Consider the following 13996-nt stretch of genomic DNA (forward strand, 5'->3'; position numbering starts at 1 on the left):
CTCTGATGCTGTCTTCTGTAAGAGCAAATATAATTACACAGCTAGGTTGCCTCCAAAATTACCGAATGAAAGGGCATTTTTTTTTAAACTTCAGATTTGGTGAGGGTAGTATGTTTTGCCTTTTCCCAGCTACTATATTCTATTCTTTGCATTTCCCCCAACTCTGCCTCCAAGCAACACCTTTGCAATGGGGCTGTGGAGCACATAGAGTTAGTCTTCTCTAACTCATAAAAGCCTAGGAGGATATGTCTTTCCTCTAACCCAAATTTAAAAACAGTTGGGCTCCCCAGGCTGAAAACTAATTCAAGCTTTGTAGCAGTTGTGAAGAATAGGAGAGTTCTGAAAGACTTCTAGCCCCCACGGTCTCTCACCCGGTTTCTTCCAGTTTCTCTCTCCCCTCTCTCTTCCTCTCTCCTTCCTCCCCTTTCTTCTCCCCATCTCCTCTCCCCTCTCCTCTCTGTTCATCTCTCCTCTCTGATCCTCTAAATTTTCGGAGAACAGCAGAGGAAGCACATTTTTCAGTATTTCTTTCGCACTGCCGAGGAAGCAGGACATAAAGGTCTCAAAGAGTTTTCAAGGAGGGCAACACAAGGCGGGCATGGTGGTACGAATGCTTTCCTGTCTTCCTATTGGTAGTGGGGAAGTGGGCTTTCTGTGTCTGGGGTGAATGTGAAAGATGACTGTGGGCTTCAGCAAGCAGTGCCTCTGACAGAAGCTGAGAGATTTCTGATGGGAACTGACAAGCAAGCAAAGATAAAGCCACGTTTCCAATTAACCAGCAAACTTCAAACTGACTGAATCTTTCAAGGATCCCTTGAAGATTTACATTCCCAAACCCTTCAGCTCTTCCTACCATGAATCAAAAATTTAAGGAAAAAAAAAAAAAGCAGTAATCTTTTTACCCAGAGCTTTCTAGTCTCTTATAAATGAAAAATAAAAAAAAAAAGCAAAATAAATCGGAATAGCTTTTATTGGACCATGGGAATTTCATTTGGGGTTCTGACCTAAGAAATTACTTTGATCAAAGTTTGTAGATGCATTTATTTTGCAGTCTCCTCCATACACTAATCCAAAACGCTAGCTAATTTTTTAATGCACTAAAATAAAAATGTTATTTTCTTCTTTTTGTTTTCTTTGTTAGTTTTTACTTTAAGTAAATCAAAAGGAGACGACCTGAAACCAAAGTTAGTTCTCTCACTGCCAGTCCACAGGAATATGTCTCTTCTACCCTTTCTCCACCACAAACAACTGTGTGGTCTCTGGGAGGGGGGAAGGGTTAACTAAAAAGAGCTGCTGCCACTCTGAGCTAGGCAGCCAATGGAGCCTAAAGATTGATTCACTTCCTGCTTGGGTCTCACTGAAACTCCAGAGCCAGCCTAATCTGGAAAGCGAGCTCTGCACCACCATTGGCTGTGTTTATGACTGGCCAGGCCAAGTCGCACTGCGATTGGCCTCAGCGGGTGCCGGTAACCCTCGCTAGCGGCTTTGGTTCCCCGCACTATAGATGTCAAAGGCTGAAGCTGCTCCCTTTGCCACATTATAACTAGTAGAGGATCCTCATCGACCATGGCCACAGCTGCCTCGAATCCCTACAGCATTCTCAGTTCCAGCTCCCTCGTCCCTACGGACTCTGCAGGCATGCAGCAGGGAAGTCCTTTCCGCAATCCTCAGAAACTTCTCCAAAGTGACTACTTGCAGGGAGTTCCCAGCAATGGGCACCCTCTAGGGCATCACTGGGTGACCAGTCTGAGCGACGGGGGCCCATGGTCCTCCACACTGGCTACCAGCCCCCTGGACCAGCAGGACGTGAAGCCAGGACGCGAAGATCTGCAACTGGGCGCAATCATCCATCACCGCTCGCCACACGTAGCCCACCACTCACCGCACACTAACCATCCGAACGCCTGGGGAGCGAGCCCGGCTCCAAACTCGTCCATCACGTCCAGCGGCCAACCCCTGAATGTGTACTCGCAGCCAGGCTTCACGGTGAGCGGTATGCTGGAGCATGGGGGACTCACTCCACCACCAACTGCTGCCTCTACACAGAGCCTGCATCCAGTGCTCCGGGAGCCTCCGGACCATGGTGAGCTGGGCTCGCACCACTGCCAGGACCATTCCGATGAAGAGACGCCAACCTCTGATGAGTTGGAACAGTTCGCCAAACAATTCAAACAAAGAAGAATCAAGTTGGGTTTCACCCAAGCCGACGTGGGGCTGGCACTGGGCACACTGTATGGCAACGTGTTCTCGCAGACCACCATCTGTAGATTCGAGGCCTTGCAACTGAGCTTCAAGAATATGTGCAAGCTGAAACCCCTGCTAAATAAGTGGCTCGAGGAGGCTGATTCATCCACAGGAAGCCCGACCAGCATTGACAAGATCGCCGCCCAGGGCCGTAAGCGCAAGAAGCGAACCTCTATCGAGGTGAGTGTCAAGGGAGTACTGGAAACGCATTTCCTCAAGTGTCCCAAGCCTGCAGCGCAGGAGATCTCCTCCCTGGCAGACAGCCTCCAGTTGGAGAAAGAAGTGGTGCGCGTCTGGTTCTGTAACAGAAGACAAAAAGAAAAAAGAATGACTCCGCCAGGGGATCAGCAGCCACACGAGGTTTACTCGCACACGGTGAAAACAGATGCGTCCTGCCATGATCTCTGACGGGGAGGAAGCCAAGAGGTGGCCCGCTGCCCTGGGAGCGGTGCGGATATCATTTTCACTCCCTACCTTCCTTTTACCATTACATTCTTTATCATTGCTATCTCTCTAGCTCGCTATCTCTCTCTCTCTCTCTCTCTCTCTCTCTCTCTCTTTTCTTTCACAGGGGTTTCTAACTTACATTAAAAAAGGAAACACACACACATTCAGGCTTCTCAATTCTAAAACAATTATTTTAAGCAGTCCAGGTAGCGACCTCATATTCCCTGCTGCCAGAGCAATTTCTTTCGAACCTTTTCTGTTGATCAATACGTATTGTTTACTCTGAGTAAGATTTGTTTGGTTGCTCCTCTCTAAGAAGGACAAGGAGCTGGGGAAGGGGGTGGGGGCGGGAAAGGGTGGGAAGACAGATGTGTGCCTATGAATAACCTTTCAGAGCCTTGGTTATAGCAGCTGTATTTCAGGTGAAACCTGTTTTACAATAGACTAGTTTTGCATTTTTTTAAAACTTCTATAGCGTTTCTAAATGTCCGCAGTGTTTTACTAAAAGCTGTACACAATATTTGTGAGATAATTTGTATCTAATCGACCACTCCACATTATTATTGCTATTATTATTATTTCTTCATTGAGCTGATGGGTTTTTAATTGCTTAAAAAGGGAGGGGAGGCTGGAAGGAGGAAAGAGAAAAATGTTAACCTCCTGCACTCCCACACTTCGGAATCTGCATGGAGAAGAGAGGATACAAGGAGAAAGTTGTTCGTGTTTCTATTTTTCCTGGGGGGACTTGAGTGCCTATATGGGCAGAACAGGCAAACGGAATGGGTTTGCAAAGTAGCCTGAAGAGGCTATTTGGCTGCTTTTTGCCCCCACCCTCCTTTATGGAACTGTGGAGTCCCTGTAGGTTTCCACAGCATAGAACATGGTGACCCAGAAGGATTCAGCAGTGGCGCGAAGAATGGGGCTGCCGGAATTCTAAATTCACCAAGGTCCTGAATGCCTGTGCGTGAAGTTTCCCACAGGCTGCCAGCACAGACGGGCTGACAACCTGCGCTACCCAACTCACGCTCTCGCTCTCCGAGATGAAAGACTTCGTTCACAAAAGGTGGCTTTCACCGGAGACCACCGGAGATGCAGGCGACAGATTCTGCCAGCGCCTCCCAGTTCAGTTCACCTCCAGTTCACCGCTGGCTCTCAGGGTGAGAAACACTATTGGTAGGGTGGTGAGGGGTGAGTGAACAGGCATCTTCTGCTTAATGCAGAGCGAAAATAAAATAATTGGCAAAAGTCACGGAGATTCTGGTCCAGCCGCACACCACCTCCTCCCTCTTGTATATACCAAGGTCCGAGTGAGCTGGTGGGAGACCATCTCAGTGTCTTTGACAAGCACAACTGGTGGAAGCCCATGGCAAAGATTGAGAGAGCTAGCGAGCGCCTGGGCTGCTGAGTTTATCCTTTTTGTTGTTGTTGTTTCTTTTAAAAATCTCTGTGTGTGTTTCTGTTCGTGTATGGCGTGTGCGTGCAAAAGTGTGTGTGTGTGTGTGTGTGTGTGTGTGTGTGTGTGTGTGTGTAGATAGCTGTGTGTTTACAGTATTAAACACATTACAGTATTAAAAATCCACAAAAACAAAACAAAACAAAATCTCGCTAGGCTATATATAGATCCCAAAATTAAGAGGTTACCGTGGCTTTATGGCTAGCTTTCTCTCATGTCCACAGGACAGGTTCACAGGTTCACCTCATCCTGAACAAGCACTGTGTGCTGACCCGATGAAGCGCCCAGACATGCCCAGACAACCACTGCGGGCCTGACCCCAGTGGATCTCAGCATACCAAGCTGATCTCAGGATTCAGCTTGCAGGCGCAGCTGTGTTAGACAAAGCTTCAGACTACCTAAGGACCAGAAAACCTTGTGCCCATTGTAGAAGACTCGCTAGTATGGGCTGCGAGGTTGACCACACTGTCTCTCCCCTTGCTGCAGTCGAAGAGCATATATTAATTCAAATCCTGGATCCTTTTGCGATTTCATTTTTGTCAAGCCTCTGCATTCTCTTAGACTTAGGTTTTAATTCTGCGATTTTATTTTCCTTGTTGAATTCATGTTTCACAAATATTCAAAGGGAGGTGGGCTGTTTGATTTTTTTTTTCTTTGCAGTTAAACGCTATGGTTCAAACCTGAGTGAGCCCAAATATTTCTGCCGACTTTATAATTGTACAGTTTTGTATATTAAACGTTTTTGAAGTTATTAATTTAAAAAAGATCATTTAGTTTATTCATTTAGTAACTGATGTATAATAAACGCTATTTTCATTAAGAGTTGCTTTTTCAACTATTTTATTCAAATTGCCTATTGCAGTTGCCAACAATTATTTATTTTCAATAAATTCTGCATTGTGTTTAAATGGAAATTGTTTCAAAGATGAGTTGGGTGTCAAAACGAAAACAATTCGCTGTAATGTTTGATGTGAACAGTTTTAGTCAAGGGGTTTATATTGACGCAATATTTTATTGTTGCAAAAGATTTAAAAGGTTTAAATAAACATTTTTCCAAAAAAAAAATGTTTTTTTCTCCTGGCCTTATTGTGTTGTGTGTGAAGTGGAACATTTAAAGGCGCACATCCTGGGTGAGCAAGTCTTTTGCTTTGCTTTGGCTTAGAAACCGTTAGTTTTTGTTTTGATTCTGATTTGTATTCCTCTGACTTTTGCCCTTCCAGTTTAGAAATATAATCTCACACACAATACCTGTTGGTGCACGCACATCCACATGTCCACACAAAATGTACTCCTCAATGGTGGGAAGCCAGCTAGGTAATACTATTTTCTTGGTGTTCTCTGAGAGCATAATCTCTTTGTCAACCAGTGTCTTCTAGTATGCCCCCCACCCTGAAGTTAGACCCATACCTTCCAGGGACTTGTACATTTCTTACATGCTCTCATCTTTCTTCATTCTCCCCAATTCCTGACATGCCCTTCTAGTATGGGACCTGCCTGGATATGTTTTTATTTTATTTTTTATAATATTTATTTAGTTATTCTCTTTACATCTTAATATTAGCCCCCTCCCTCCTCCTGGTTCCCCCTCTCCATCCCTTCCTTATTTCCCTATGTCCCTTCCCCTGCACCTCAGAAAAGGGGAGTCCTGACCTCCCACAAACTCACTACAGCACACTGGATATGTTTGTAATGTAAGGATTAGTGTTCCTTTGAAGGTGCTCCCTGGCCCCAGAAACCTCTGGTTTGGAAGAAGAGGAAGAAGAAGAAGATTATGAGAGAATTGAGGGTAAATTTTGATTTATTATAGTCATCTTTCCATTTTGACATATAATTTTACATGCATTACTATTTCATAAATTGTTCCATAAAAAAAGGATTGTTGCATGTAGTGGTAGCTAAGGAATAATTTGTTAACTATGAGACAATTCTACTTGAAAATTTTGTATGTACAAGCATGCCTTGTCCAACCTTTTTTTAATTGATACATTTTAAAAAATAAACAAAATACAGCTTTTTGGCAGTAAAGAGCTCTTCAGCTCATACTCTGTTATAGATATTTCTCTTAGACAAATCATAATTGTTAATCACTTTAATGGGTAATGATTATGATATAGAATGTCTTGACTTTTTCAGATTGCCTAATTATTTACAGCTTTATAGTAAAGCACATACATGTACTTGCTTTCGATGAAACATGCCACATGCATGTATAGTCACAGGTATATCCCCTTTAAACATAATATTTATTGTTTTAATTTTTTATTTATTTATGGATGTGTGTGTGTGTCTGTGAGTGTATGCTACATATATGTGAGTGCTCACAGAGGCCAGAAGATGGTGTTTGATCTTTTGGAGTTTTAAGGCAATTGTGAGCCACTTAACATGGGTTCAGGGAGCCAAACTAGTACTCCAGAAGAGGAAGAAGCTTTCTTAACTACTGAGTCATTTCTTCAGCCCGATAATATTGATTTTATAGAGTTGTATCTACAAGCACAATATTAATAAGCTGGTTCTAGTTTGGCTGACACAAACTATTTCCCACTCAATATCCAGTAAAAAAAAAAAAAAAAAAAAAGAGGAGGTTTTAATGTTCATTTCTTCTTACTAAAGACCTTCTCACAACTAACTTTCATTCTACCCTGAACTAAGTCATATGCAGATATTTTATGAGGCATTTATATGAATAAATAAACATAGAAATCACCAGTATTTTATTAATATGCTAACATGATATCTATAGTTATAGATATAGATATATCAAACTGGCTTCCTTTATGGACTCTTATCCTTGTAAACCATAACCTACTGGACTTTTATGATGACCTTCTTATCAATGTCTGCATAATGAGAATAACATTATCATTAAAAATCCAGTGTTGTTGGTGATTTTTTGCATGATGCTTTCCCTGTTTAAGGTTGCTACCTTTCCATTTACCTACCAATTCCTTTGCAGCAGTAGCTTTTCTCTTGGCTTTTTCAGACCTTCACAATTATAGTTCTCAGGAAGTACTGATTTATATAAAAGTAACAATAACAGTCAATCATATATGATGCTATGAAGGCCAGAACTTTCATCCCCAATAACATACCAGAAAAATAAACTATTGAGAAATGATAAGGGAGGTAAGATGAGACTAGAGTAAGTATGCAGATGTTCATATGTATAAATAAAAACAAACAAGTAACTTCAGCATATCTACACATACATACACAGGTTGTTTTTCTATATAATTGCATAAATTATATTTCTGCATAAATAACAAGAGAAATAAACTAACAAATTTTATAAATTACTTTCCTAGCAAAAAAAAAAAAGACAACTACTATGTATGGAAATTTGTTTTTTATCTTTAAAGAACACCAGACTTAAACAGTTATTGCCTAAATTAGTACATGAACAATATTCATCTTTAATAAATATCAAACAGTTCCTTGAAAATATTTAGCATTCAAGATTTTTCCTTGCCCTCGAGTTAGTCTGCCAATGTTGCTTTAATTGTTTGTAGTGTTACAAGTTCAGCATATGTTTCTGTTCTTAAAATATCTTGTATATGAAGAAGAGATGAGACCATGACGAAGAACACGAATGTAGTAAATAGCTAGAGGTTGCAAGTAGTTTGCAAAAGAGAAAAGTATATTTCTCCCACTTCTCAAATCTTTTTAAAAACACATATGGAACCTCCAAGTTGTGGAAATTATTCCATTACTTGGTGGCTAAAATCCAAATATGTGAGACTTTCAAAAACCCGAAAGTCCCTAAAGAGGGAAAAGGAACACTGTAGAAATCATCGCTATCACTCACACTCATGTGTTCTGTGTAAAAGTAGACTATTATTTATACATGTTCAAGACAGTATTCTTACTGTACTAACCCTCCAACTTGCTCACTTACAGATGTTAATTTTTAAAGTATTACACAAATGAATACACAATATATTCACAATTAATTAAGGTTTTTAAAGATAAAATGAAATGAAAGTACATTTTCAAAAGAGCACTGATGGAAAAAAAAAACATGGATGGTAGAATGTTTTGAAACTTATGAGATCATGAAAGACCAAATCCAGTTAATTTCTGCCACCTCTGAGAAATGAGAAAGAATCACATATAGGGATCAAAAATAGTATTCTACTTAAAGAAAATCCAGAAAACTAAGCTCCATGTGTATTAAAAGGAGAGGAGATTTGTTCACTATCATTTCTTTCACTAATAATACAGTATAGGGGAGGTCCTCCTCCCCTTCCAGCTGACCCTAGCCTATCAGGTCTCGTCAGGACTGGTTACATTTTCTTCCTCTGTGGCTTCCCCAGGGGAGGTGATCAGAGAGCCTGCCACTGAGTTCATGCTAAAGAAAGTCCCTCTCCCCTTACTAGAGACCCAATTGGAGACTGAGTCTATGGGCTATGTCTGAGCCTGGGTTTTAGGTCGTTAGCTTATTAAGCTTATCTTGAGGTTAACCTATGTCAAAAATCACATACCCCAAACCATAAACATCTATATCTCTTATGTCAAACCCTCCTCTACACACCAACAAAACAACAACAACAACAACAACAAAAAATACAAACAAACTGTCCTCAAAGATGAGGACATCAATCAGCTCCTTGGGTATGAGTTTCATCTTTTTTAGACACTCAAGTTTTAGATACCCACATTATTCTTGGACAGATAACTGAAATGAACTAAAGGGACGACACTTGATAAAAGCCTTATCAAAAACCTAGTTTCAGTGATCCTCCCTTAATACAGCACACACAAACACACACACACACACACACACACACACACACACACATACACACTGATATACCTGCTTGCATTGTTATATTTTCAGCAATGAATATTATATCAGCCATACCTGGAAGGAAGGTGATCATAGAAACATTTTAATATTATTTCCAATTTTCGTTAACTGATTTCATATATTAAAAAATCCATTAAATTTGGCTGATTCACATATTTATATAGCCCTTCCTTTTTCTTCCTTTCATATGCATACAAAAAGTTGTTTTAAATGTATATTTGTAAGATACATATTAGTATGCTCCCAAAAATATTAAAAGTAAAGTTCTTGTATATAATTTATTTTTGATGAAACTTTTCTCTCTTTTACTGTTTCAAGATGAACACAGATAACACTAGGCCCTCGCAAAGATTACTGATTTATATCATGTTTTTAAAGCTTAAAAATTAGAGGTGCTATAACTATACGCAGTAGTTTTTTTATGTTTCAAGTGATAAATAATTACAAACCATATAAAGAATTCTGTTTTGGTGGAATTGTTGCAAAGAGTAGTGTTTTTTTTTCTTAAATGTTTTATCACTCTCAGTCTACCTATCACGGTGTTGATAGTATCCAAATTTATTTAACATTAATTTTTGTTACGAATCTATTGCCCCAAAGTATATGAATTTATCCATGTAGAAATTATTGGAACCAAAGGTAGAGGTATGTAGCATAAAAATGAAAGTAAACAAACATCATATTTGTGGAATGTGTTGGTAGAGATTCTGTGAATAACAGTACGAATTAGTCACTGTTAAAGGGTAAGGTTTAATGTGCTCTGTTCACCTGTGAATAGCAAGTAGATCTCTATAAATAGTTACCCGCTGCCTTCACAATAGGAAAGGAGTGTTGTAATCTGAAGTTTAAATTGATTCTCTGATTGAATTGAGAATGACTGAAATTATAAATAATCTTACTTTAATCCCAGACATTTTGCATGATATTTCAAGGGAGAAATCCTGAAATCCTCCAAATTTTACACCAAAAGTGAAACTAGCTTTTGTTTTGTTTTGTATTTTAAAAGCAGCACTTTTATGTTCCCTGAGTCCTCTCTCTACCACTGGCCATGGATGACTAGGAAGTGTTTACTCTACAGATGCTCTCACTAGCTTTCCACAGGCTTATCTATAAGACTAAGAGCCTATTTCCCACCCTGAGACATATAGCCTTTTGCTTGAAGGGGATGGTCAATCCCTGTGATTTGTTTTACCCAATAATGTTCTTCTTCTACATGAAATAGGCTGAAATCTGCTGTTGAGCTAGAAGACTCCTTTTATTTTCAACAATGATTAAAAAAATACATTGGAATAACAGTACTTTACAGTACATCTGATTGACACTTCATACTACTATATTTAAGGTTGACTTAGAGAATGCATTAAAACAATTAAAAATAAAAACAGTAGTAACCTTTCAAGTTTCTAGTATACATTTCCTCTGTGGGCAACCCTAAAAACTTTGGAAATGGGGCCAAACCATGATTTGCAGTGGACAACATATAAATCACAACAAAATGATCACTTCAGGCCACCCAAAATGAACACACAATCTGTGCAAGAAGCTCATTAATATCACTAGGCACCTTGTGTACAATTGAAAGGCACTTTGTGCTATGGGTTTCATTCATTACTGTGTGAGAGTATGAAAGTGTGTGGGCTCACAGTCTAGTCCTACAAATTAAACTCATGTGACATAGGTGAAAAAATCAAATAAGATGCATTCATGTACATACAATAATTGTTGGTTAAATTTGTTTATGAGCTTTTAGGAGAGAAACACATGTAATTTGGTTACAGAAAACAGCAATATTCAAAGTATATATACACTTGAGATATGCAATATTTTCAAATAATATAATTATAAACACATAGAAAATATTTTCAGAAAAATAGTTAAATTTAAAGGAGCATCTCCCAGCTGCTTTCAAACACAACACATACACACAGAGAGAAAGAGAGAGAAAGAGAGGGAGAGAGAGAAAACACAAATTATGTGCTCACCCTTTACAAATTGTCCTTAAAAACAAGAATTAAAATAAATTTTCTTAAGGTGAGGCAATACAACCATTCCAGTCACTCAAATATCAGTTGTTCAAATGGCTGTTGGAAGGGTGCTGTGATTTAGATGCATTACCATGAAATAGATACTCTACACAGATCCTATTAATAGTGTAATACAGAATATTTTAACACATTTCACAAGATCAGGGCAAGTCTAAAGAATTCAGAGCTTTTCTTCAAAGACACATAAAAATTCAACTCACCTGCAATAAAACTGAGCACTTACTGTAAAATATTTGTTGCTCTGAATTCTTTAGACTTGCCCTGATCTTGTTCCATGCCTCATGTCATACTTGTGCAGCACCCATTCAAAGCTCAGTGTCAAATTAAGAAATGACAAGAGGATGGGCAAGATAAATAATAGATGAAAGCTATTTTCTACCTTTTCACATATAAAATATAAACTCCAAAATCCAGCAGTTTTAGCTAGCTATATACTCATATTTTATGTACAAGTTTGTATACAGCAACACCATTCAATTTAATAAACATTTATTGAGGGTCTCCTATGAGGATGACATTATTGAAGTGGCATGTGAAGAGTGTAGAGTAAAGAAAGGGCCTTGCTTCAAAGAATAACAATCCCTAGGGTAAGAAATGAAGAAAATAGAAATATACACAATTAATTTTAATTAAGTGGGTATGTAGTATTGTCAGTGTGTGTGCTCTCTATTTTTATTGCTGCATTATGATATGCATTCATAAGCACAGCATATCTTTGTGTTATTTTAATAATGCCATATTTCTTTATTGAGGTACTTGTAATTGTTAATTAACTAGACACTACATTGTTCTTTGCAAGTTCTAACTGAATTTCAACTCTGATCAGTCTGAATTCTTTCCCAGAAGAAAACTTTCAAGAAAAAAAATCCAAAAATAAATGCAACACATGTTGGAAAAGACCTTTCCTATTCCTCCTCTCTCATTTGCATAAATGGCGGGAAACCCAAGCAAAGTAAAATGCTTCCCTCCCCTATTTTCAGCTGCTACACGATTAGAATATTAGTCTATCAAACACTTCTGGAAGTAAAAACTTCTGCTTGAGTTAAGAAGAGAAAACCTCACCAGCAGGTGCTGGAAATCAAACTTCAAAACAAAGAGATTTTGTGTGATAGTTCCACTCAGAGCATGCATTTCATTGCATGAGATTTATGACATAGTGGAATCACTAGGCAAAGAAAAGAATGAAAACTACATTTGTAGACAAGAAATTCCTGTTAGAAATTTTGAGGATTTTGTTTTTTTGAAGCAGGAGAGAAAAGACAAAACCTCAAAATACTGGAAGGAGTTACTTGTGAACAAATTTTTCTCAGGTGAAAGGATGGTTTCATTGTAAAATTTCAGTAATGCCTTTTTGTGGATTGGTAATGTATTATTAACTCATTCCTAAGAATGTAACAACTTGTGGGGAAATGGCATTGATATTTACAGTGTGACTATTTAGTTGATGTGTAAGGATGATTTGCAGAGCTTGAAGAAACCTTAGTGTCTCACAAAAACTCATTAAGTATGGAATGCATTCATTGTTCTTTCTCTACTTTTGAAATGCATTCAGCAAAGCAATGCTTGCAGCACTATTTAAAATTTCCAATTATTTTTGCGAGAATATGCTCAGTGTGAAATATGTTCTCTAACATTGATGAAAGAAATAATCAGAAGAATAAAAACTCATTCTCAATTATACTGCATTTGCACTCTAAAGTTAACAACAGAGTAATGAGATGCAAAGGCGTGCTTGTCTTAGAGGAAGGATCTAGCAACACATGGACAATGTCATGAGAATGATATCTTCCTTGCTCTTTGGGTAACAGAGATGAAATATAAACTTGGGTACCGTCACATCCATGCAATAGTGGTAGTATGACAATAATATCTTAGTTGAATGAATAATTCATTTGGGGCTTATCAGGAGTCATTCTATGGGGCTGTCAAGATAGGTGAGTTAGTAAAGTACTTCATTGCGAGCATGATGACTTGAGTTTGATTCTCGGAATCCATGCAAACAGAGCTGGACTTGGAGACTGCATGTGCTTGTAATAGCAGTGCTTGTGACCAGAGATGGTGGATTCTGGGTACATATTCAGCCTAGCCTACTTGTCAAGATTCAACCTGTGAGGTGGGTGCATCCACCTCAGGAACAACATTCATGACTGTCCTTTGGCCTCCACACATATGCCAATCCTCCACACACAAATGTCAATCCCAGATGTATTTATGCTAATATCTTTGCTGCAGAGTGCACTGTAGTTTTAGAAGTTCTATGTGTGTTTCTCGCTGCTCTGTCTTAGTTTATCTTCCTCTGTCTCTGTCTGTCTGTCTGTCTGTCTGTCTGTCTGTTGTGAATCTCAGCAGCTGCCTAGAGGAAGAGAATGAAGAAGAGAAAAAAAAGACACTCTGTTTGACTGTTTATGATGATCTCCAGAAGTTTTGTAGTTAAAAAATTCAGACACATTCTTGTCTTGTTTCTTTTCTTTTTTAGTAATGTGGTAGAACCTCATCATGTAACTTTGAACTACTAATCCTTCTGCCTCTGAATCCTGAGATCTGGGATTACAGACAGTGTACCACCATCTTCATCTAAAGCATCACTTTAACAATTTGAAAAGTTACACCAATTATTTTCCCACCATTTTTTTTTATCATTAATCAATTTTCATGACTCTGTCAACCCATCATTTTACTTAGTAATCCAGTGTGGCAGTTTAATGAGCTATGCCACACTGAAGTTCTTTAACTTTGGTGTTCCACTTTCTACATCTGTGCACTGTGAATGTTAATTGCATTTCTCTAATAGCATTGTGGAGTTCAAAAATATAAACCATGCAAAAACACATAGCTTCTGGCTTGATATGTATTTAGTGTTTTGTGGCATTCTTATTGTTCTGTTTACATATTTTTCTTTTCTAAATTCTGTACTGTAAGGAAAGGTGTAAGCTTGCTAAAATGTGTTTTAGTGGAAAGAGAGTTTCTGTTTTAACATTGACTACTGTTGTGTTTCCCATCATT

General features: G+C 38.6%; 1 protein-coding gene across 1 annotated transcript; it reads left to right on the forward strand.

The window, feature by feature from the left end:
* The first annotated feature begins 1545 nt into the window (after positions 1–1545).
* On the forward strand, positions 1546–2973 carry Pou3f4 (POU class 3 homeobox 4). The gene has a single exon (XM_055592283.1). The coding sequence runs from the start codon at positions 1567–1569 to the stop codon at positions 2650–2652; it is 1086 nt and encodes a 361-aa protein (XP_055448258.1). The 5' UTR covers positions 1546–1566; the 3' UTR covers positions 2653–2973.
* The last annotated feature ends 11023 nt before the right edge of the window (positions 2974–13996 follow it).

Source organism: Psammomys obesus, unplaced genomic scaffold (genome assembly GCF_907164565.1).
Source record: "Psammomys obesus unplaced genomic scaffold, mPsaObe1.curated_primary_1811, whole genome shotgun sequence".
NCBI lineage: Eukaryota > Metazoa > Chordata > Mammalia > Rodentia > Muridae > Psammomys > Psammomys obesus.

Excerpts from the sequence above, each read along its gene's own strand:
- Pou3f4 (XM_055592283.1), top strand. The coding sequence starts at position 1,567 with ATGGCCACAGCTGCCTCGAATCCCTACAGCATTCTCAGTTCCAGCTCC.